The sequence below is a fragment of the Pristiophorus japonicus genome, chromosome 2 (genome assembly GCF_044704955.1).
Source record: "Pristiophorus japonicus isolate sPriJap1 chromosome 2, sPriJap1.hap1, whole genome shotgun sequence".
Classification (NCBI taxonomy): domain Eukaryota; kingdom Metazoa; phylum Chordata; class Chondrichthyes; family Pristiophoridae; genus Pristiophorus; species Pristiophorus japonicus.
The window spans coordinates 113,273,503-113,298,771 of record NC_091978.1 but is presented as its reverse complement, the minus strand read 5'-3'; the positions used below and the strand labels follow the sequence as shown (position 1 = coordinate 113,298,771).

Sequence of the window (25,269 nt, the reverse complement as noted above, 5' to 3'; positions counted from 1 at the left end):
GGAATTAGTAATGGGGAACATGGAGATGGCAGAAACTCTAAACAAGTATTTTGTATAGGTTTTTATGGTAGAGAACACGAACAATATTCCAACAGTGGATAGTCAAAGCTATGGGGGGGAGGAACTTAACACAATCACAATCACTAAGGGGGCGATTTTCAGTAAGATAATGGGACTAAAGGCAGATAAATCCCCTGGACCTGATGGCTTTTCATAAGAGAAGTAGCGGCAGAGATTGTGGATGCATTGGTTGTAATTTACCAAAATTCCCTGGATTCTGGGGAGGTCCCAGCAGATTGGAAAACTGCAAATGTAATGCCCCTATTCAAAAAAGGAGGCAGACAAAAAGCAGGAAACTATCGACCAGTTAGCCTAATATCTGTGGTTGGGAAAATGTTGGAGTCCATTATTAAAGAAGCAGTAACAGGACATTTGGAAAAGCATAATTCGGTCAGGCAGTCAGCATGGATTTATGAAGGGGAAGTCATGTTTGACAAATTTGTGGAATTCTTTGAGGATGTAACGAACAGGGTGGATAAAGGGGAATTTGGACTTCCAGAAGGCATTTGACAAGGTGCCACACAAAAGGTTACTGCACAAGATAAAAGTTCACGGAGTTGGGGGTAATATATTAGCATGGATAGAAGATTGACTGACAAACAGAAAACAGAGTCGGGATAAATGGTTCATTCTCTAGTTGGCAATCAGTAATGAGTGGGGTGGTGCAGAGATCAGTGCTGGGACTCCAACTATTTACAATCTATATTAACGACTTGGAAAAGGGGACTGAGTGTAACGTAGCCAAGTTTACTGACGATTCAAATATGGGAGGAAGGGCAATGTGTGAGGAGGACATAAAGAGGCTGCAGGAGGACATAGACAGGCTGTGATTGGGCAAGAATTTGCAGATGGAGTATAATGTTGGAAAGTGTGAGGTCATGCACTTTGGCAGGAAAAAAATTAAAGAGCAAGTTATGATTTAAATGGAGAAAGATTGCAAAGTGCTGCAGTACAGCGGGACCTGGGGGTACTTGTGCATGAAACAGAAAAGGATGGTATGCAGGTACAGCAAGTGATCAGGAAGGCGAATGGAATCTTGGCCTTTATTGCAAAGGGGATGGAGTATAAAAGCAGGGAAATCTTGTTACAGCTGTACAGGGTATTGGTGAGGCCACACCTGGAATATTGCCTGTAGTTTTGGTTTCCATATTTACGAAAAGATATACTTGCTTTGGAGGCAGTTCAGAGAAGGTTCACTAGGTTGATCCCAGGGATGAGGAGGTTGACATGAGGAAAGATTGAGTAGGTTGGGCCTCTACTCATTAGAATTCAGAAGAATGAGAGGTGATCATATAGAAATGTATAAGATTATGAGGGGGCTTGACAAGGTGGATGCAGAGAGGATGTTTCCACTGGTGGGGGAGACTAGAACTAGAGGGCATAATCTTAGAATAAGGGGCCGCCCATTTTAGAACTGAAATGAGGAGAAATTTCTTGGAATTCTCTGCCTCAGAGAGCGGTGAAAGCTGGGACATTTTCTTGAGTGATGGGGGGATGAGGGGTTATGGGGAGCAGGCGGGGAAGTGGAGCTACGTACATGATCTGGTCAGCCATAATCTTATTGAATGGCGGAGCAGGCTCGAGGGGCCTTATGGCCTAATCCTACTCTTATTTCTTATGTTCTTATGTAACTGTGTGATTTTGGCCAAGTCCTTCACACTAACATGAGGGTCTAGCGAGAAGGAGGAACTGAAGGAAATCCTTATTAGTCAGAAAATTGTGTTAGGGAAATTGATGGAATTGAAGGCCGATAAATCCCCAGGGCCTGATAGTCTGCACCCCAAAGTACTTGAGGAAGTGGCGCTAGAAATAGTGGATGCATTGGTGATCATTTTCCAACAGTCTATCGACTCTGGATCAGTTCCTATGGACTGGAGGGTAGCTAATGTAACACCACTTTTTAAAAAAGGAGGAAGAGAGAAAATGGGGTATCATAGACTGGTTAGCCTGACATCAGCAGTGGGGAAAATGTTGGAATCGATTATTAAAGATGAAATAGCAGCGCTTTTGGAAGCAGTGAAGGATCGATCCCTTATGAAAGGGAAATCATGCTTGACGAATCTTCTGGAATTTTTTGAAGATGTAACTAGCAGAGTGGACAAGGGAGAACCAGTGGATGTGGTGTATGTGGACTTTCAAAAGGCTTTTGACAAGGTCCCGCACAAGAGATTGGTGTGCAAAATCAAAGCATATGGTATTGGGGGTAATGTGCTGACGTGGATAGAGAACTGGTTGGCAGACAGGAAACAGAGAGTAGGGATAAACGGGTCATACGTAAATAAGAACATAAGGTCCTTTTCAGAATGGCAGGCAGTGACTAGTGGGGTGCCGCAGGGCTCAGTGCTGGGACCCCAGCTATTTACAATATACATGAATGATTTAGATGAAGGAATTGAGTGTAATATCTCCAAGTTTGCAGATTACATTAAACTGGGTGGCGGTGTGAGCTGTGGGGAGGATGCTAAGAGGCTGCAGGGTGACTTGGACAGGTTAGGCGAGTGGGCAAAAGCATGGCAGATGCAGTATAATGTGGATAAATGTGAGGTTATCCCATTTGGTGGCAAAAACATGAAGGCAGATTATTATCTGAATGGCGGCACATTAGGAAAAGGGTAGGTGCAACGACACCTGGGTGTCATGGTACATAGAAACATAGAAAATAGGTGCAGGAGTAGGCCATTCGGCCCTTCGAGCCTGCACCGCCGTTCAATGAGTTCATGGCTGAACATGCAACTTCAGTACCCCATTCCTGCTTTCTTGCCATACCCCTTGATCCCCCTAGTAGTAAGGACTACATCTAACTCCTTTTTGAATATATTTAGTGAATTGGCCTCAACAACTTTCTGTGGTAGAGAATGCCACAGGTTCACTCCTCTCTGGGTGAAGAAGTTTCTCCTCATCTCGGTCCTAAATTGCTTACCCCTTATCTTTAGACTGTGACCCCTGGTTCTGGACTTCCCCAACATTGGGAACATTCTTCCTGCATCTAATCTGTCTAAATCCGTCAGAATTTTAAACGTTTCTATGAGATCCCCTCTCATTCTTCTGAACTCCAGTGAATACAAGCCCAGTTGATCCAGTCTTTCTTGATAGGTCAGTCCCGCCATCCCGGGAATCAGTCTGGTGAACCTTCGCTGCACTCCCTCAATAGCAAGAATGTCCTTCCTCAAGTTAGGAGACCAAAACTGTACACAATACTCCAGGTGTGGCCTCACCAAGGCCCTGTACAATTGTAGTAACACTTCTCTGCCCCTGTACTCAAATCCCCTCGCTATGAAGGCCAACATGCCATTTGCTTTCCTAACCGCCTGCTGTACCTGCATGCTAACCTTCAATGACTGATGTACCATGACACCCAGGTCTCGTTGCACCTCCCCTTTTCCTAATCTGTCACCATTCAGATAATAGTCTGTCTGTCTGTTTTTACCACCAAAGTGGATAACCTCACATTTATCCACATTATACTTCATCTGCCATGCATTTGCCCACCCACCTAACCTATCCAAGTCACTCTGCAGACTCATAGCATCCTCCTTGCAGCTCACACTGCCACCCAACTTAGTGTCATCTGCAAATTTGGAGATACTACATTTAATCCCCTCGTCTAAATCATTAATGTACAATGTAAACAGCTGGGGCCCCAGCACAGAACCTTGCGGTACCCCACAAGTCACTGCCTGCCATTCTGAAAAGTACCCATTTACTTCTACTCTTTGCTTCCTGTCTGCCAACCAGTTCGCAATCCATGTCAGCACATTACCCCCAATCCCATGTGCTATAACTTTGCACATTAATCTCTTCTGTGGGACCTTGTCGAAAGCCTTTTGAAAGTCCAAATACACCACATCAACTGGTTCTCCCTTGTCCACTCTACTGGAAACATCCTCAAAAAAATTCCAGAAGATTTGTCAAGCATGATTTCCCTTTCACAAATCCATGCTGACTTGGACCTATCATGTCACCTCTTTCCAAATGCGCTGCTATGACATCCTTAATAATTGATTCCATCATTTTACCCACTATCGATGTCAGGCTGACCGGTCTATAATTCCCTGTTTTCTCTCTCCCTCCTTTTTTAAAAAGTGGGGTTACATTGGCTACCCACCACTCCATAGGAACTGATCCAGGGTCTATGGAATTTTGGAAAATGACTGTCAATGCATCCGCTCTTTCCAAGGCCACCTCCTTAAGTACTCTGGGAGACAGACCATCAGGCCCTGGGGATTTATCGGCCTTCAATCCCATCAATTTCTCCAACACAATTTTTCTCGACGAATAAGGATTTCCCTCAGTTCCTCCTTCTTACTAGACCCTCTGACCCCTTTTATATCCGGAAGGTTGTTTGTGTCCTCCTTAGTGAATACCGAACCAAAGTACTTGTTCAATTAGTCTGCCATTTCTTTGTTCCCCGTTATGACTTCCCCTGATTCTGACTGCAGGGGACCTACGTTTGTCTTTACTAACCTTTTTCTCTTTACATATCTATAGAAGCTTTTGCAGTCCGTCTTAATATTCCCTGCAAGCTTCCTCTCGTACTCTATTTTCCCTGCCCTAATCAAACCCTTTGTCCTCTTCTGCTGAGTTCTAAATTTCTCCCAGTCCCTGGGTTCACTGCTATTTCTGGCCAATTTGTATGCCACTTCCTTGGCTTTAATACTATCCCTGATTTCCCTTGATAGCCACGGTTGAGCCACCTTCCCTTTTTTATTTTTATGCCAGACAGAGATGTACAATTGTTGTAGTTCATCCTTGCGGTCTCTAAATGTCTGCCATTGCCCATCCACAGTCAACCCCTTAACTATCGTTCGCCAATCTGTCCTAGCCAATTCACGCCTCATACCTTCAAAGTTGCCCTTCTTTAAGTTCTGGACCACGGTCTCTGAATTAACTGTTTCATTCTCCATCCTAATGTAGAATTCCACCATATTATGGTCACTCTTCCCCAAGGGGCCAAGCACAACGAGATTGCTAATTAATCCCCTCTCATTACACAACACCCAGTCAAAGATGGCCTCCCCCCTAGTTGGTTCCTCGACATATTGGTCTAGAAAACCATCCCTTATGCACTCCAGGAAATCCTCCTCCACCGTATTGCTTCCAGTTTGGCTGGCCCAATCTATATGCATATTAAAGTCACCCATGATAACTGCTGCACCTTTATTCCAGGTGAGGCCTCACCTGGAATATTGTGTTCAGTTTTGGACTCTTAATCTGAAGAAGGACGTTCTTGCTATTGAGGGAGTGCAGCAAAGGTTCACCAGACTGATTCCTGGGATGGCAGGACTGACATATGAGGAGAGACTGGATTGCCTGGGCCTGTATTCACAGGAATTTAGAAGAATGAGAGGGGATCTCATAGAAACATATACCATTCTGATGGGACTAGACAGGGTAGACGCAAGAAGAATGTTCCCGATGTTGGGGAAGTCCAGAACCGGGGTCACAGTCTAAGAATAAGCGGTAAGCCATTTAGAACCGAGATGAAGAAAAACTTCTTCACTCAGAGAGTTGTTAACCTGTGGAATTCTCTGCCGCCGAGAGTTGTTGATGCCAGTTCATTAGGTGTATTCAAGAAGGAGTTAGATATGGCCCTGACTTCTAAAGGGATCAAGGCGTATGGAGAGAAAGCAGGAAAGGGGTACTGAGGTGAATGATCAGCTATGATCTTATTGAATGGTGGTGCAGGCTCGAAGAGCCGAATGGTCTACTCCTGCACCTATTTTTTATGTTTCTATGTTTCTATGTTAACACTGAAGTTTCTGAAATCGATGTAGCCTGAATCTGATACCAAAGCCTGACCTGACACCGGAACAAAGCTGAACAAGACTCTCTGGAGGAAGCAATCTTATAATGCTTCACTTGGGAATCAGTTGAGGCCTTGCTACCGAATTACATTCCAGGTTCATTGTTGGTGTAAAGCACCGAAGCTAAACCTGTGGAGTGTGAATGCTTATTAAGCTCAATCAGCAAATCTGGCCCAGCAGCATTTTGCATTATGGTTCAGTTGTTTTTTTCTGTGTATTTGACTATTCATATAATAACGGTTTGGTGTATTCAGCCATATTATTAGTTAGCGGTTTTCACGTTTGCTTTCCCTTGTTCTTTCCTTTGCAGCTTCTCTTAACTGCTTAATTTAAATTGTCTTGATTGCTATACGTTGCTTTGTTAGTGAAAACGCACAAGTGTTTCGGTGAGATCACCTCTCGTCTGACTTATAGAGAGTATGGGCCTTGTCTCCTCAATCTCTCCTCATGGGACAATTCCCCCATCCCAGGAATTAGTCTGGTGAACTTTCGTTCCACTCTCTCTATGACAAGTATATCCTGCCTTGTATAGGGAGACCAAGACTGTACGCAGTGCTCCAGGTGCGGTCTCATCAGGGCCCTGTATAATTGTAGTCGGATGTCTTTACTCTTATACTCCAATCCATTGGGAGGAATGGTGAGTGATCGTGGCGGAGGTGCGGCAAATGAGGATACGGGCCAGCCCACACTGCGATATGTGTGCGCACTAGGTCCGTACAGCAGAGCAGGTCTCCAGTCATCCTGGTTTACCCTTGCCGCTGGATAAAAGCCTAGCTCTGTGAAGCCCATGTGGTGACTGATGTGCCACGGTCACCACACGTTAAAAAAAAATCCATACACAGGCATCTTCCACCCCTGGAGTTCAGGACTGGAATATTGGGTTCTTCATTGAAACATCTATGAATGCATCCCTTTTGGTGTGGAAGCAAGTTATTCTCATTCGAGGGACCTCCTATGATGATGAGTGAAAGTTCTTTTTAAGCAAAACACAAAATTGAAGTTTTTACCTACGTGTGTTATTTTGGGCCGTCTCTCCTAATCTCTGCCATCCCTCTGTAATCCGAATTCCCTCTGTCCATTTGCGGTGAGCATTTTGGTTGCCACTCCGGACATAAGGCCATTACTTATATCTTCCTTTAATTTTTGCTTCACTCCTCTTGGGCCTTTCTCTCCTGTTTCCTCCCCTTCTTGTCATTCAATCATGTCATATTTCATTTTTCCCCCTCTTGGGTGATTTGTCCTCCAATCCCTACCCCAACCGATCACTACTCTGCCTTGCTATTCTCGTACCACCTTACCAGTCTTGATTCCCCTTTGAAAAAGCCCTTTGTACCTCTCTTAGCATTTTGAGACACCCGTCACTGCCTCCTTACGAGCAGCAACTCCTACTGTCCCATCCTCCTCTCTCACTGACCTTTCCACCCATCATATTCTCTGTAAGCTAAACTCGCAAACCTCCTTTCCAGCCTGCTTATCACACCCACTTGGACTCTGCCAGTGGATCAATAACTGCCTCTCTCCGCATTTCCCAGGATGTCTATTTGCTTATGAACAAGGCCCTGCCATCCATAACCTTATTGTTGATGTTTTTGTTGACATCCTGGCTTTGACTAAAACTTGGCTCATAGGTGGTGTTATCTTGTCCTTTACTGAAGCTTCCCCATCTGGTTATACTTTGCACAACTTGGCCTCTCGCCTTATTCCTCTGACACCTTCCCCTCCAGCACTCTCACCTCTTCGTTGCCTAACAACCCTCAAGCCTTACATTGAATTTCTCCAAGATATCCTCTCTCCTTTCCTCCTCTGCACTAAGCAACTCCTCATCATTTGTGTCAGCTGTGGCTCTGTTGGTTGAAGGTTGTGGGTTCAAGTCCCATTCCAGAGACTTGAGTACAAAAATCTAGGCTGACACTCCAGTGCAGTACTGAGGGAGTGCTGCACTGTTGGAGGTGCTGCCTTTCGGATGACACGTTAAACTGAGGCCCTGACTGCTCTCTCAGGGCCAATCATGAAGAGCAGAGGAGTTATCCCCAGTGCCCTGGCCAATATTTATCCCTCAATCAACATAATTAAAACAGATTATCTGGTCATTATCACATTGCTGTTTATGGGAGCTTGCTGAGTGCAAATTGGCTGCTGCGTTTCCAACATTACAACAGTGACTACACTTCAAAAAGTACTTCATTAGCTGTAAAGCTCTTTGGGACATCCTGTGGTCTCCCTTTGCCCTCTTTCCTCTGAATTCATTGGTCTTGCCCCTCCCTCCTACTTCCAGTCCTATAACCCCCTCTATCCCTCTGACTCTGGCTTCTTGTGCATCCTCTCTCTCTTTGCCTCACTATTGCTGCCCATGCCATCAGCAGTCTAGGTCTCATTCTCTTTAAATCCCTGCCCAAATCCCTCTATCTTTCCACCTTCCTCTCCTCCTTACGACCCTTCCTGAAACCCACCTCTTCCACCAAGTTTTTGGTCATGCCTCTAAATAGCTCCTTCTTTGGCTCAGCATCCATTCTTTTCCGTGCACCTCTGTGAAGCGACTGGGAACATTTTCTCTACATTAACAGTGCTAGGTCCGGTGGTCTTGAAAGGCACTATATAAATGCAAGTCTGTCTGCCTTTCCTTCCTTCCTTTCTTCCCTCCCTCCCTCCCTCCCTCCCTCCTTCCCTTTTTCTTTCCATAAATGTTGTAGTTGTTTGTGTTTTGTTATTATTAATAATAAAGTCCCTGACAGGCTAATCAGTTGGACCAGGTCTGTTAATATGATTCTTTTTCCTTTATACTAACATGAGCTACTTTGTTGACTTGCATCTCTGCTATGTATTGATACATTCTGGTCTAATAACTAACACAGCTTGCATAGATTCAGATACTCTCCATATGGTGCCACCTAAGAGAATGAAGTACAGTCTCTAGCTTGGTCCCTCCTTTTAGACACTGTCTGTCTTTCTCCTACTGTCCATGACAAGGAGCAGGATATTCTGACCCAGGGCAACCAGAATTACCTGTGATGCGGTAGAGGTGCATTTAATTCCTGGAAACTGCGACCTCTGCACAAGTATGATGAATGTGTTGCTGGCCAGCAGTGTGAAATTGATTAGGGCAGTGAAAGTTGGTGACTAATATATCAGATGTTCTGGTACTATACAGCAGGAATCTAGGAACTTTGTGGAAAAGAAACCATGATCAAGAAAATGTATATTATGCAGAATATTGCCAGAACATAGACATATATTATGCATAATATACATATTATGTGTTTCTGGAAAAGTGAACATTTATTTCAGAATTGATTTTTTTGTTAGTTCAAATATTATTCATAAAATTGTTTCAGCTTCCATTTTTCACTTTGTAATTCTGCAGATTAGTTAATATAACTGAAGCAAGTGTGATCATAGCCATCTCCTCTCCACACAGAAATGAGTCTCTTGAAGCAGTGAAATATTGTATTGCTACATTGAAGGCAACAGTACCAATATGGAAGAAGGTATGAGCTTTAACATCTGGGGGATGAAATTCGGCAGCAGTAGTGCAAAATAGACAATTGCAAATTGACAGACCGGGGGAAACAAAAATGAGGCCTAAGTCGAATTTCACCCGCTTGGTATTTTTAAAATTTTATATTCATCTTGGTTTCTGTTGTATGGCTCAAGTATATAATTTTTTCCCCAAAATTTGTCACCGCATGTCCTGAAGGTTAGGGAGCTGATTTTGTGCCGTTAACACCCTGTGTGTACCAGTTCATAGGGCATAACAATATGGAAAAGGGGGCAATGCCAGGTTGTGCACATGATGTGCATTTCCAGAAGACACCCGTTTCAGATAAGAGTTTCTTTATTTTATAATGGCATGGAATTGACATGATCATTTTTGCCTTGTCATTTTTCTGCACAAAACTGGCTCCACTTCACAATACAGGTGTTTCTACAAGTATTGGTGAGCGATTTTCTGGATTTCTTTCACTTCTGGTAGATTTTGTGGGTCAGGGGAAATTGTAGGGTTACTTTAGGGTTACTGCTGCTCCTACTATACTCTTTGATACAGTGGATGTCCCTCTGGCAATCTCACATAACATGTGTTACTTGGAGTAAGAAGAGGATGAGGGGCAATGCATAGATGGCCATGGAAATGAGGCTACATTACCAGAGGAGTGCTTTTACCTGGCATTACTCTGCCAAATGCACCTGATGGGCACAACACAATTATCTAGATGTGAGTGAGGTCAGTCTACAGATGCAATAAACAGAAAATGACATGCAGTTTGCAAGAGTAAGTAATTTAATAACATTTCCCGAGGGCAATAGACAGTAGAAAGGGATCCTTGATATCTTCCAAATACCAGGATTTCCCAAATTACGAGTTGTGATTGATTGCATATAACCTTTCGTGCACCTGCACACAATAGTGGAGCATATATGCACAGCTTGTTTGTGATTACCTGCACAGGATAATGCCTGCTTCCTCAACAGCACTCATCATGGCTTCTTTTTAAGATAATCCTTGTGGTCCCATTATTTATTCCCAACCACAAACAAGATGCTTACAGACCACGGACTAGTAATGGCAAAGCAGTGATTTCACTGCCTTGACAGATTAGAGGGTTTCTGGCTAATCTTTCACAAATTATCATATTGTTCTGCATAATCCATAACTTTGCTCGTCAATGAGGAGTTCACATGTAGCAACCGGAACAAGAGGCCGCGAAACATTATTATGGAGGCATCTCTGGGAAAGCAGAAGATTCTGCTGCAGAAATAACTTTTTTCATCTGTGTCTCGTAGATGACATCACTTGGGGCCCAACTTTGGCCATGACTTGCATCAATTTTTTTGGAGTAAGTTTTTTCTGGCATAAGTTTAAAAAAAATGCCATTTTCCCCAAAAATTATGCTCCAGGTTAAGTCAGTTAGGTATGATTTTTTTTTTTTAGGTCAGTTCTTTTTTCAAAAGGGGGTGTTCCCAGACACTTACTTCAGTTTTGGTCATTTATGCCATTTTTGGCCAGCAAAAACTTACTACAAATCGACTTAGGTCAGCGTATGTGGCCAGCTCAGAAAAACTTTGCGGGCAGTGAAGAAAAAGCAGTGCACATTCGGCAAACATTAGGGCAGGGATAGGGGAGGGAAGGGAACTGGAGAGGACCTCAACAACCAAGCACCAAACATTGCTCAAACAATTAAAATACTAATAAAAATGAAGTAAATCCTACCGTGATGTCACGGTGGGGGACGGGGCCGCTACACAGAGTGACCGGTGAAATGCGAGCTTGTTGGCTGCGATGTCACCGGTGGAGGGGGGGAGGGGATAGCCAGAGAGAGAGAGATGCTGGTATACAAAACACTCTTTCTTCCCCACACTCCACCACCCCCCCAAAACACAATTTCTCTTCCCCCCCGCCCCCCAAAAAACTCTCCTCCTCCCCCTCCCCCCCCCCCCCCCCAAATCAAAACTCTCAAGCACAACCAATAAATAGAAAATAAAACCGAAGTTCTATCTCGCCCGGGAAGTGCGCCGAAAAAAGGGGTTGGGCAAAGTTGGGCCTGTAATTACCATATCCACTCTATGCATAAATATTTCTCCCTGGATCTTTCCATGTCCTGGAATGAATTACCATCCTCTATAATTGCACAGAAAACTTAATAGTTTGCTAGCCATACCACTCCTCTCACAATCCAGTTATTACCCAGAGATTATGCAAATTAAACTGACTTGTACTCTCTGCAATTCAAGTGCCACCAAATGTTTAATCGGAACTGTGATGTGTCTCTGATTCTAATGCTTCCGATCTCAGTGCTTCCCTTTCCTAACCGATTGTATACGTTGCGTTGGTAATACAGGTGTGACGTCCGAAATCCGGAAACCTCGGGACCGAGGCCGTTTCAGATTCTGGCTGTTTCCGGATTTCGGAACATCTTTGCCTGGGCCGAGGTAGGTAGGGGAGCAGAGTTCGGGCGGGGGAGCGGGGGTTGGGCAGGCTGTAGGGCAGGCGGGTGGGGGGGTGAGTCAGGCCGCCAGAAATCAGGGGAATTCAGGCCGGCGTGTTGGGCCGAGGCCGGGGGGGTGGGAGGAGAGAGACAGAATGTCTGGCCGGGGCGGGGGGTGGGGGGAGAGAGAGACAGAATGTCTGGCCGGGGTGGGGGGATGGTCGGCCTGCCGTAGGTCAGGGGAAGTCGGGCCGAGGCTGGTGGGGAGGTTGGACAGCTGGAGGTCAGGCGGCTGAGGTGGAGGAGTCTGGATTTCGGAACATTATCCGGTTTCCGGACAACCCCGCCACGGAACGGCCCCATGTCCAGCTTGTGGATGGAGTTTGTAAGGTGGCTGGCAGCTCCCTGTTTATGAGAGGCTCCTGGAATTGTGGTGGCTTTCCACTTTTGTGAGATAGTCCAGTTGTGGGTGTAGCATGCCATTGCCTGTTTTCTGGCACATATGAAGTCATCAGACTGGGGTTGTGGAATGGGGCGGATGTGTTATTGAGAGAGGCAGCAACACATCCATTGCTATTTCATACCTGCCACGGATCCTCTGGGCTCTGTGTCACAATGCTCACCAGAGTGACATTGAATGGCATGATGTGCTGCGAGGTGCATGGTTTCTCCTGGTTACTGACCTCTGTCTCAGCTTCTTCAGAAAACGAACTGAAAATGTGAAACTAACATGTCCTTATGTGATGTGCAGCCTTTGTCTACAGTTCTGTGATGGACTTGTTCAGTGGAAGCTTTGATGTCATTGAGAATGTGACTCAATAGAATGGGGAAACAAGCACACCACCTTGAGATTGGGTCACTTAAATAAAGATTCAGAACATCACGTTATTACATTTTTAATGATTTTAATTCTAGCTTTTGCAAATCCTTATCATGGAAATGCAAATGTGGAACTGACATTTATAAATGCATATGTTAACTGTCAGAAATTTTCAATTTTTTCAATTTATTTTTAATTTATGTTTAATTTAGGAGATTTACGATACTGAAGAATACACCTGGAAGGAAAATAAGGAGTGTCAGTGGGCACGAAATGAACAGAAGTAATTTGATCTCAATGTAATCCTGAAGAAAGTATTATCACATTGTTTGTTGCCAAAGCATTTGACCTTATGAGTTGAAATTAAGTGATGGTGCATTAATTGACATTGCTGATTTGCATTTGTACTATACTTGTATATACAGGAGTAGAGTATGACACATATACTCTGTGTAATTCTACACTTCTTCAACACAGAAACTTGTATAATCTTTCCATAGTGGGGAACTTGTCAATCTGAAATTTGCTGAGTACTGCTTATCAACATATAAATATATCACATGCCAGACACGAAACAAAGCAAGCGCTCTACTCGGAACTCCTTCACGGCAACGAGCCAAAGGCGGGCAGCGGAAATGTTACAAGGACACCCTCAAAGCCTCCCTGATAAAGTGCAACATCCCCACTGACACTTGGGAGTCCCTGACCAAAGACCACCCTAAGTGGAGGAAGTGCATCCGGGAGGGCACTGAGCACCTCGAGTCTCGTCGCCAATAGCATGCAGAAATCAAGCGCAGGCAATGGAAGGAGCGGGCAGCAAACCTGTCCCACCCACCCCTTCCCTCAACGACTATCTGTCCCATCTGTGACGGAGACTGTGAATCTCGTATTGGACTGTACAGCCACCTAAGAACTCATGTTAAGAGTGGAAGCAAGTCTTCCTTGATTCCGAGGGATTGCCTATGATGATATATATATATATATAATATATATATATATATATATATATATATGACATTTTTCAATAGTCTTAATCTTCAGAGTTTAGTTTTGACCATCATGTTCAAATCAAAGGGAACACAATCTATACATTTTAGCACGTGAAAGTTGTGTGCTCCCTCAGTTCGTAATTGCAATTAGTTTCCAAAATGAATTCCGTTTTGCCAATCAAAATCATGATACTGGCTACTTCTTACACATATTGAGAATTGCAGATAAATTAACCTTTGACAGAATAGAACTGCCCCAGAGTGAGAAGTGTTTGCCAGATCTTTTAAGTGATGCTCTGCATCACCAAGCAGTCATAAATGTTGTGAATGGGCAATAATTTGACTAGCACTTGGAAAACTAAAATATTAGTTGAGGGAAGGAAAGCAATGTTGTAAGGTTGAACTCTGAAATCATTTTTTAAATTTTGTGATTTATATAAGTACATTTAAATAATGTTTTATGCTATCTGGAATTACTTGCAGGATGTCTTTTTGATGAGGATATTTTGGGTTTGACGGCATCTTCAGTGAGGCTGATTTTCTGCGATAAGGGTTATACAATGTCAGTGGGCTCATGGCAGGATTGCCACTTTCACTGGAAAACCATCCCTGGGGTGGGGAGAGCACAGAAATTTGCTGTAACTGGGTGTGAATTTCCACAAGGACTCGCCCACCATAACTTTGGCTGAAGAGCTGAAGAAGCCCCAGAAAAATGGCAACAACCTCGTGGAAATTCACCCCCCCCCCCCCCCCCCCAAATGGCCAGGAATTCGTTATTTTCAATGAACATTCATAACTGCTTTTGTTTTTTTTTTCAGCTGGAAAGAGTTAAATAAATATAGTTCACCGTAAATTTAAAAAGCTCCCCCCCCCCCCCCCCAATATTTTGGCTCTGCTGTAAAGTAGATGAATTGTGACCTCTAGTGGTGTCATTGTAGATGTACAGTTCCAAAGTGCATACTTAATCAGTTTGTTTTAATTATCACGAATGACTAGGCAAATGCAACAGAGACAATGGCCTGGATTTTGCAGTAATAATAAGTTTCAAACACCTGTTAAAGTTGCATTATAATTTTCAACTGAATTTTAACCAGAGTTTATTTAATTTCCCTCATTGATGGATTTTGTCACAGGCCAATTTTGGAAAAAATGTAACTTGTTCAATATACTGATTAAAGATTGCATTAAAATAACATCAATCACTGAGATTGCATGTATAACCTGTACTCCTGAACATGTATTGATACTGATGCTCTACCCAGAAAAAGCAACTGATGATGAACAGTGCTGAGTAAGAGGGATACAGTCAGATATATAATGTATCTGAACACTTACAAACCAGTATTTTTGTAAGCCATTTATACTACCTTTGGCGTCAATGTGAAACAGTCTTGGAAAGTTAAGAATAGAGTCAGTTTGGCAATCTGACTGCAGATTGCCCTAAATGCAAGCAATGTAAGACTGCCTCCAAAGCATTGTTGTACTGCTCAGGTTTGACACTGAAGACAGCTGTTTCTCACTTCCCTTCGTTTTTTTCCTTTATAAATGCTGTTCATCTATAATTGTTTTGTACTGGAGATCGCGTTAATGTTTGTGGAGACCTAACAAGGAGTGGAGGTACAGGGTCACAATTTTTTTTTGTACAGCAACAAGAACTTGTACTACGTTAAAAGCGCCATATAAATACATCAGTCATTGAAAGTGGGCATGCAGGTACAGCAGGCGGTGAAGAAGGCAAATGGCATGTTGGCCTTCATAGCGAGAGGAATTGAGTATAGGAGCAGGGAGGTCTTACTGCAGTTGTACAGCTTGGTGAGGCCACACCTTGAATATTGTGTACAGTTTTGGTCTCCTAATCTGAGGAAGGACATTCTTGTTATTGAGGGAGTGCAGCGAAGGTTCACCAGACTGATTCCCCGGATGGCAGGACTGACATATGAAGAAAGACTGGATCGACTCGGCTTATATTCATTGAAATTTAGAAGAATGAGAGGGGATCTCATAGAAACATATAACATTCTGACGGGATTGGACAGGTTAGATGCAGGAAGAATGTTCCCGATGTTGGGGAAGTCCAGAACCAGGGGTCACAGTCTAAGGATAAGGGGTAAACTATTTAGGACCGAGATAAGGAGAAACTTCTTCACTCAGAGAGTTGTTAATCTGTGGAATTCCCTACCACAGAAAGTTGTTGAGGTCAGTTCGTTAGATATATTCAAACGAGTGTTAGATGTGACCCTTACTGCTAAAGGGATCAAGGGGTATAGAGAGAAAGCAGGAATGGGGTACTGAAGTTGCATGATCAGCCATGATCATATTGAATGGTGGTGCAGGTTTGAAGGGCTGAAAGGCCTACTCCTGCACCTATTTTCTATGTTTCTATAAACGTCCTAAGGCGCTTCACAGCATTATAAAACAAAATTTGACACCAAGCCACGAAAAGAGAAATTAGGACAGATGACCAAAAGCTTGATCAAAGTGATAGGTTTTAAAGAACATCTTAAAGGAGGAACGAAGTAGAATGTGTTTGGGTCCTTTGGAAATGTTTAATTTGGAGCTAGGCCACGCTGGGTGCAGTAGAACTTGACTGCCAGTTGAAAGGGCTCTATCAAGGGGTTGACCTAGTCTGGTGATATCTTTGTCATGTCAAATTGAGAACCAACTTAAGGAACATAGGAACAGGTGTAGGCCATTTAGCCCCTTAAGCGGCTGCTGGAGTCACTGCGATATATCCGTGCAGCTGAGAATTTCATGGATAGCACGTTTCTAGAAGTGATCACCACGCAGCTAAAGAGTGTGCAGGCAGAGAGGAAGTGGGTGACCACCAGACCGAAGAGGAGGACTAAGCAGGGAGGGCAGCAGTACCCGGAGTGCATCTCACTCTCCAAGCAATATTCTGTTCTGAGTACTGGTGAAGGTGATGGTACCTCTGGGGAGTGCAGCCAGAGCCAAGTCCACGGCACCATGGGTGGCTCAGCTGCACAGCGGGGGAGAAAGAAGAATGGAAGAGCAATAATGGTAGGGGATTCGATAGTCGGGAGCAGACATGCATTTCTGCGATTACAGACATGACTCCAGGATGGTATGTTGCCTCCCTGGTGCCAGGGTCAAGGATGTCGCCGAGCGGCTGGAAGACATTCTGGCGGGAGAGGATGAACAACCAGAGGTCGTAGTCCATATCGGTAGCAATGACATAGGTAGAAAGAGGGATGAGGTCTTGCAGGCAGAGTTTAGGGAGCTAGGAGAGAGATTAAAAAGCAGGACCTCCAAGGTAGTAATCTCTGGCTTACTGCTGGTGCCACGTGCTAGTGAGTACAGAAATAGAAGGATAGAGAAGATGAATGCGTGGCTGGAGAGATGGTGCATGTTGTGGAAAAATATTTCTGAGACTGTATAATATATAAAGAGAGGTTTATTAAATCGGAGACAAAGCTTTGGGAGAAGTGTTAGAGACTCCTGTCTCTGAACCACGACTCAAATTGGTATCTTAAGTGAGGTTCTTTTATCTTACAAATTACGTCACTTTACAACACATGCTTTAGCACTACAAAGCTTTTACTATCGAAGGCTAAGCTTTTGATATAAACCATCCTGCATTGTGACAGGGCAGTATAAACAAGTGCAGGCTTTTGGCACCAGTACAAACAAACATACCCAGCACTTAACTCTCCTGTGTTCATTATCTCACTTTCCTATCTCCATAACTCAAGGCCAGCATACCTTGAAGTCTAACTGTTTTTTTATATAAAGCATAATGCATCAGTATTGTCCCTTACAAAATTCATTAAAGGGGAAAATAAAACAAATGTTTGGTCCCGTATACTAATCAAGTGTATGTCCAAAAATCCGCTCCAACAATATTCCCCCTTTTGGTCCTGGATGATGTTCACGAAATCCAGATGACCACAATGATAGTATCATATTGTCATATATTCATCCTTTGGGGTATGTTACTTCCCTGATGTTCCGTATGTCCACCTTGCCTGTAGCTCTAGGCTACCCTTCAAAGATAGTGGTTGGTGTCATCGTCGTCTGTTTCTTCATCCATGGTGTCTTCAGGTATTTCCATCAGATGTGCTTCTTCTTCGGCGATTACACTGGCTACTGGCATCAGTCGAGCCATCATAACTTTACAGCAGATATTAAAATACCCGATAATCAGACAGCAAGTAATTATTATTACAACCAGAATAATTACTCCGTGCATAAGATAGGACCCGCAGGATCCCCCGAACAGCCAGTCAAACCAGCCAAATCCTCCTGCTGTCGTGGATAACTTCTTTACCTCCCTTCTTATGTGATCAGCGAGGTTGGTTATGTTTTCTGAATTATCGGGAATGTAAGTGCAACATTCAGCTCCAATTAAGGCACATTGTGCGTATGTCTACCATTTCAGCCGTTATGCCCTCCATTGCTTCAGCAGTGTCGTTAACTATCTGTTCTAGTACCCTCTAGGTTACGTAATTCATTCATGGTGCGTCCTATCCCGAATGGGAGCATCATGACCCCAAATAGCCTCTCTACCGGGGTAAGATCTCGTCTTAGTCGACCTGGTGTCTGTACTTCTGCTAAAGTACGTACCCGTCTGACAAAAGGGACCACATATCCCAAATAACAGGACCCCCTCCAGTTCTGAGGCAACCAGGGGTAGGCCTTGTGCCCGCACACAAAATAAGTGCCATTGTATGCTGTTAGATTCGATCCCAATTTCTCTCTCAGCCCCCGTCGCCACCTAATCTTAGGGTCCCAGTCCTGGCTACTTGTCTGATTCTTCAAACCCTCTATTTCAAAGAACCCCTAGTTTGTTGTTTCGCTGGCTATTATGTTCCACCTGTTGAGGTTAAAGTATTGCGTACAATTGCTATATCCTGCTACAAAACCGGTTTCCTCACCAGTCAGGTCTCTAGTGAAACAAATGTCAGCGGTGGGCCTTCCAACTCCTGAGGTGTTGGTCAAAACCAGGAATGGGGGTCGTACCGACCTATTGTATTCCGGCTGGTACCATCCGTCAAATGCATCCAAAAGGTAACCCCCCGATCTCCACGTTTCTTTATTACCCACTCTGGTTCCAAGTATCATTTACTTCTCCTGTACTGTTTTGTCGCATTACCCACTCCGCTACTTCCGAAATGTTAAACGAGATTGACCTCAAGGGGATGCCTCCTTTGCTATGTATGGGGATGTGCGAACATACCCAGCAACTGGAAAAGTTCTCATTTTGCGCATAAACATAAGACATGTACAAAAAGGTATTCACATGTAACTATTGTTTCGGTCTAGCTAGCAGGCCGGACCTATGATAATCGCACCGATCGCAATATATAATTTCATCATCTTATTACTCTATATTTAACAAATAGTCAAAGGCAAAATGGCCGTATGGCTTGCTTGAAGAATCTCTCGCTGTCAATCTGTAAATAGACAAACAACAACAACTAATATGTGTGCTAAACAGCTGGTTCAAAAACCTTAAGCTGGGTCCAATGCTTCCATTGTCCGTTCCCTTTAACATCGATGCAGGCACAAGTGTCCCTGCTGATTATACCCTCATATGGTCCTATCCATTTTTGGGGAGGACCCTTACCATAACGCGACTTCCCGCTAACGGGACTTCAAGGAGCTTTGTAAGCTCTGCTTCCATGTCTCTTTTTTCCTGATTGTCCCTAACTAATTTACGCATCCCTTTTAATTGAGTACTTAGTTCCTAAACATACCGTTTTATTTTGTCTTTTAATGAGCCTACATCTGCCCCACCTGTTACGATGTTCTTTGGTAATTGCATCGCCCTTCCTGTCATTAGTTCATAAGGAGTTAATCCGGTTGTCCGATTTGTCGTGGCTCTTAACTTCATCAATATAATGGGTAATACTTCTGTCCACGTTTTTCCTGATGTTTGCATGGCCTTTGCCAGGGCATTCTTAAAGATATGGTTCATGCGCTCTACCATTCCAACCATTCCAGAACTCTGCGGGTGGTAGGGGATGTGGAATCTCTCTCCATCCCTTTCCACCACCAATCTCTCCCAAGACTCCCGGTCATGGCCTCTCATCCTGAATGAGACAGGCCATGATGCAACTCCAATAAGGTATTCTGTTTGCATTCAGGCGCCATTACCTTGTCGTTTCGTCTCCAAACGTTATCCTTCCCTTGCGTTGCGCCCTGCTTTGTCCACTTACCTATTTCCTCCTCAGAAGTGTCCTGGTGTAGTTTCTCAATACTTATCTGTTCGTCTCGGGCCCCAGCGGCACTGACTTAATTTTAATAATTTAAAATCATTATCAATTAAACCAATATCTTTTTCACAGCTGATATCAACTGGTATTTAGTAAGTTATGTGTATATCCATCGCAAACACTCCTTCTCCCCCATGCTGTCATATAATCGTGTACTACCCCGAATGCCTATCTACTGTCCGTATAGATATTAACAATCTTATTTTCCGATAATTCCAGTGCCTGGGTGAGGGCTACCAGTTCTGCCACTTGAGCTGACGACCCCCCATTAATTGGCCCTGATTCAACTGTCTCTCGATCCTGGTTAACTATGGCCCATCCGGTACGAGGTAGTCCCTCTACGTATTTTCGTGAGCCATCCACAAACAAGGTTTGTTCTGCGGTTTGAAGGGGGGCGTCTTTTATTCTATCCTCTTCCATATCCTCACATACCTCTTCGCAAAAGTGGGGTTCCCCTTCACCCATCATACCTTCTGCGGGGTTGTTTCCTACATCCCTAATTATGGTTACCGCTTTGTTGGGTGTTAAGAGGACTTCTTCCCACTTTGCCCGTCTCATATTAGATACAGTTCTCAGTTTTCCTGTGTTTAACATTTCTACCAATGTGTGTTGAGTGTGGAGAATGATGTTTCCAGTCATCACCACAGGCTCGCTTAATTTTTACCGCCCAAGCTGCGCAATCTAGCACGGCTATACATCTGGATAACCCAGTCACCACCGAGCTTTCGGTGGTAGAGTAATAGGCTATAGGTCTCCTTTTATCCCCGTGATCTTGGGTGACCACGGCCATATAGAACCCACCTTCATTGTTACAGTGGATGTGGAAATCCTTACTCATGTCAGGCAGTCCCAATCCAGGTGCGGAGACTAGTTCTGACTTGAGTTTACTATACGCCTGTTCTTGTTCAGGGCCCCATTCTATAAGGCAAGGATTGTGGAGGGGCTGGCCACTATCGGGTGTAATTTGGGGGTGACCTTGTTAAGGGCAGTGTAGTCGATAGTGAGTCTATAACTCCCATCTGGTTTCCCTACCGGCCATGTTGGGGAGTTAGTGGTGCTAACTGTTTCTTTTAAGATACCCTTTGCACTAGCCCTTTTACTATTTCTACAACCGCTGTTCTAGCTCCAGGTCTTATAGGGTATTGTCGGTGTCGTTTATGAGGTGGTCCAGGGACTTTAATAGGATCCATCTTCGCCTTTCCAGTATCCAATTTTGTCTGCGCCCAGACCCCGGGCACAGAGGCACATATGCCTCCATACCCTCCAGTCCCGATAAGCCAGTCAGTTTTTGTGGCTGTAGCTACACCTATACTTTCTGTCCTAGGTTATCTGTCCTAAATCTCCCTTACTGCCATCCGCCTTTGGCCATGTCAGTCTCCCCTTGCCGCAATCAATCAGGGCCTTAAATTCCCTCATTACATCATTCCCCAATATTGCTCCCTCACGATTCTTGCATACGTAAAATCTCATGGGTATATATAAGTTATCAATTTCCACCAATTGGGTGGTGCTCAGGTAGGCCAGTGTGGGCCGTCCATCTATTCCGTTTATCAGAGCCTTCTTGTCGGTGACGGGAAGGGGCATTTTGGTAATGGATATTGAGGCTCCCGTGTCCACTAGCATTTCACACTGTCGGCCCCCTACTAGTGCAGACACATATATCCTTCCCTCCTTTTTACTTTGTACAGGGGCCGCCGGACATCACAGGGGGCTTTGTACGCCTGCCACTTCTGGTATTCCTGTTCTGACAGGGTCCTTGCCTTATTAGGATAGCCATTTTTACCATAGCATGTCGCTTCCAGGTGCCCTTTCTTACCACAATACGTACATTGCTTTTCACTGCCTTTCCCTTTGCATTCCCTGGCAAAATGGCCCGGTTTTCCACAATTATGGCAAGTCCCCCTTTTCTGCCCTCCTCCTGTTCCCGTGGCAGAGACCTTTTCCTGCTTTATCTTTTTCTTTTCTAAACTGTTAAAGCTTACTGTTTTAGCCTTTTTCAAAAGTCCCTTTTACACCTTCACAGATAGCTCACCACTCGCCCAGGAGTTTGACCTGATCCCTGAAGGTATTTCTAAATTTAAAACTCTTTTTTTTTTACTGAGCTAGAAGCTTTCGTGTCAAGGTTTTACACAAATGAAAATGGGAGCGTTTTAAAAGGCATTCTTTATCTCATTCCTAGACTAAATTTATGTCTTTCAACCCAATTGCATGTTTTCTTTCGACAAGTAAGTGAGCGTGTCAAATAAATTATTTTTTTTTTACTACCGGGACCATGTATTTTTTTATCTTTTACTCAACAAACCTATCCTTTGTGCATTTCCTAGCTCCGTAACTTATCATCCGAATATATCCACACCTTCGTTTCTAACTTAAAATGTAATACCATAAGGTTCACAGTTTCTTAAACTTCCCACATACAGGACAACACTATGAAGGGTTAATTTTTTTTTACTCTGTTTGGAAAGAGTGGGTGGAGCTAAAACAGGCAGGCAACTCCACACCTTCCCAAGCAGGCTTTCATTCATTCCACAGTCAAAATCACTCGAGTGCTCTCTTCATTCAAAATAGGCACTCACAAAAGTCTCTCTTCATTCAACAAAGCTTATGTCTGGATCCATATGTCACTTAAGATAGTCACTATCAGCTTTTTTATGGCATTACGTAATTACGCAAGTTACAATTAATGATAGGAATTAATTAATGACCCGGGCAGCCCGCGATTTACATTCCCTTCCTTACCTTCCATGTTCGCCAGTCTTGGACGTTTCCCTTTGTTTCTGTAATACTCACGGCCACGACTACTCTGTGGAGACCCTTTGTCTTCGCAACAAAGCTAGCGTGTTTCCTTACCACCGGAGTTTTCGGCTCTTGGTTGGAGTGATCAGTTCCCTTCCGCACCGACCTTATTTACTAAAGGGACAACTCAAACTGGTTAGTCAGCCTCTTCCCGCTATCTGTTTACTCGTATCTTATATACTATCCCATTGTGCCCGTACACCTCTCTTTTCAGTCTCTTAACACCAGATTCCAGATACTGTCTTAAGTGATCACGTCTGATCGGACAGTATCCTGTTCCCATGACGCCATTTTGTTGTGGAAAAATATTTCCGAGACTGTATAATATATAAAGAGAGGTTTATTAAATCGGAGACAAAGCTTTGGGAGAAGTGTTAGAGACTCCTGTCTCTGAACCACAACTCAAATTGGTATCTTCAGTGAGGTTCTTTTATCTTACAAATTACGTCACTTTACAACATATGCTTTAGCACTACAAATCTTTTACTATCGAAGGCTAAGCTTTTGATATAAACCATCCTGCATTGTGACAGGGCAGTATAAACAAGTGCAGGCTTTTGGCACCGGTATAAACAAACATACCCAGCACTTAACTCTCCTGTGTTCATTATCTCACTTTCCTATCTCCATAACTCAAGGCCAGCATACCTTGAAGTCTAACTGGTTTTTTATATAAAGCATAATGCATCAGTATTGTCCCTTACAAAATTCATTAAAGGGGAAAATAAAACAAATGTTTGGTCCCGTATACTAATCAAGTATATGTCCAAAAATCCGCTCCAACAGTGCAGGAGGGAGGGCGTTAGATTCCTGTGGCATTGGGACCATTTCTGGGGAAGTGGGACCTGTACAAGCCGGATGGGTTGCACCTCAACAGAGCCGGGACCAGTATCCTCGCGGGAGGGTTTGCTAGTGCTGTTAGGGAGGGTTTAAACTAGCTTGGCAGGGGGATGGGAACCAGAGAATAGATTCAGTGGGGAGAGAAGTAGAGCTGGAATTGGGCACCAGAAAAGCAGAAAGTGAATTTGGAAGACAATGGAAACAAGGGCTGGAAAATAGACAACAAGGGAGACTGACGCCACTAAATGGTATATACTTCAATGCAAGGCATGTAGGGAATAAGGCAGATAAGCTGAGAGCACAGATAAGAGACTTGGCAGTATGATATTATAGCCATTACTGAGACATGGCTGAATAAAAGGACATGGCAGCTCGACATTCCTGGTTCAGGGTTTTCATTCAGGATAGAGGGAAGCTAAAAAAGGAGGGGGGGTGGGGGGTTGCAGTGTTAATTAAAGAAATAATTACAGCTGTGAGAAGGGATGATATGTTTGAGGGGCCATCAACCGAGGCCATATGGGTTGAATTGAAGAACAAAATAGGGGTGATCACACTACTAGGAGTGTACAAAAGACCCCAAACAGTCAGAGGGAGATAGAAGAACAAATATGTGGGCAAATTGCTGCGAAGTGCAAAAACTATAGAGCTATAATAGTGGGGGATTTCAACTATCCTAATATTAACTGGGAAAAAAGCAGTGTGAATGGTACAGAGGGTGCAGAATTCCTAAAATGCATTCAGTAGAAACATAGAAAATAGGAGCAGTAGTAAACCATTCGGCCATTTGTCTGCACCGCCATTCAATATGATCATGGCTGGTCCTCTATCTCAACACCATATTTCTGCTTTTTCCCCATATCACGATGTCTTTTGTGTCTAGAAATCTGTGTCCTTCTTAAATATACTTGGCCTCCACAGCCTTCTGTGGTCGAGAATTCCACAGGTTCACCACCCTCTGAAAACATTTCTCCTCATCTCTGTCCTAAATTTCCTACCCCGTATCCTGAGACTGTGACCCCTTGTTCTAGACTTCCTAGCCAGGGGAAACATCCTCCCCGCATCCAGTCTATCCAAACCTGTCGGAATTTTATACGTTTCAATGAGATCCCCTCTCATCCTTCTAAACTCTAGTAAATACCAGCCTAGTCGGCCCAATCTCTCCTCATACGTTAGTCCTGCCATCCTAGGAATCAGTCTGGTGAACCTTCACTACACTCCCTCTATGGCAAGTATATCCTTTCTTAGGTAAGGAGACCAAAACTACACACAATACTCCAGGTGCAGTCTCACCAAGGCCCTGTATAACTGTAGTAAGACATCCTTGCCCTTGTACTCAAATCCTCTTGCAATGAAGGCCAACATACCATTTGCCTTCCTAACTGCTTGCTGTAGCTGCATGTTTGTTTTCAATGACTGGTGTACAAGGACACCCAGGTCCCTCTGTACATCGACACTTCCCAAGCCATCACCTTTTAAATAATACTTTGTCCTTATGTTTTTCCTACCAAAGTGGATAACTTCACATTTATCCACGTTATACTGCATCTGCCATGTGTTTGCCCATTCACTCAACCTATCTAAATCGCCTTGCAGCTTCTTTGCATCCTCCTCACAACTCTCAATCCCACCTAGTTTTGTGTTGTCAGCAAACTTGGAAATATTACATTTGGTTCCTTCATCCAAATCATTTATATATATATATATATTATATATTGTGAATAGCTGGGGCCCAAACACTGATCCCTATGGTACCCCACTAGTCACTGACCGCCACATCGAAAAAGACCGGTTTATTCCTACTCTGTT

General features: G+C 43.8%; 1 protein-coding gene across 1 annotated transcript in view; it reads left to right on the top strand.

The window, feature by feature from the left end:
- Positions 1 to 14,751, top strand: part of LOC139240211 (molybdopterin synthase catalytic subunit) — a 70,744-nt gene extending 55,993 nt beyond the window's left edge. Inside the window, exons 4-5 of the mRNA XM_070868684.1 lie at positions 9,226 to 9,349; positions 12,818 to 14,751. Coding sequence (XP_070724785.1) covers positions 9,226 to 9,349; positions 12,818 to 12,892 — 199 coding nt within the window. The 3' untranslated portion in view covers positions 12,893 to 14,751. The remainder of the gene's footprint in view (positions 1 to 9,225; positions 9,350 to 12,817) is intronic.
- The last annotated feature ends 10,518 nt before the right edge of the window (positions 14,752 to 25,269 follow it).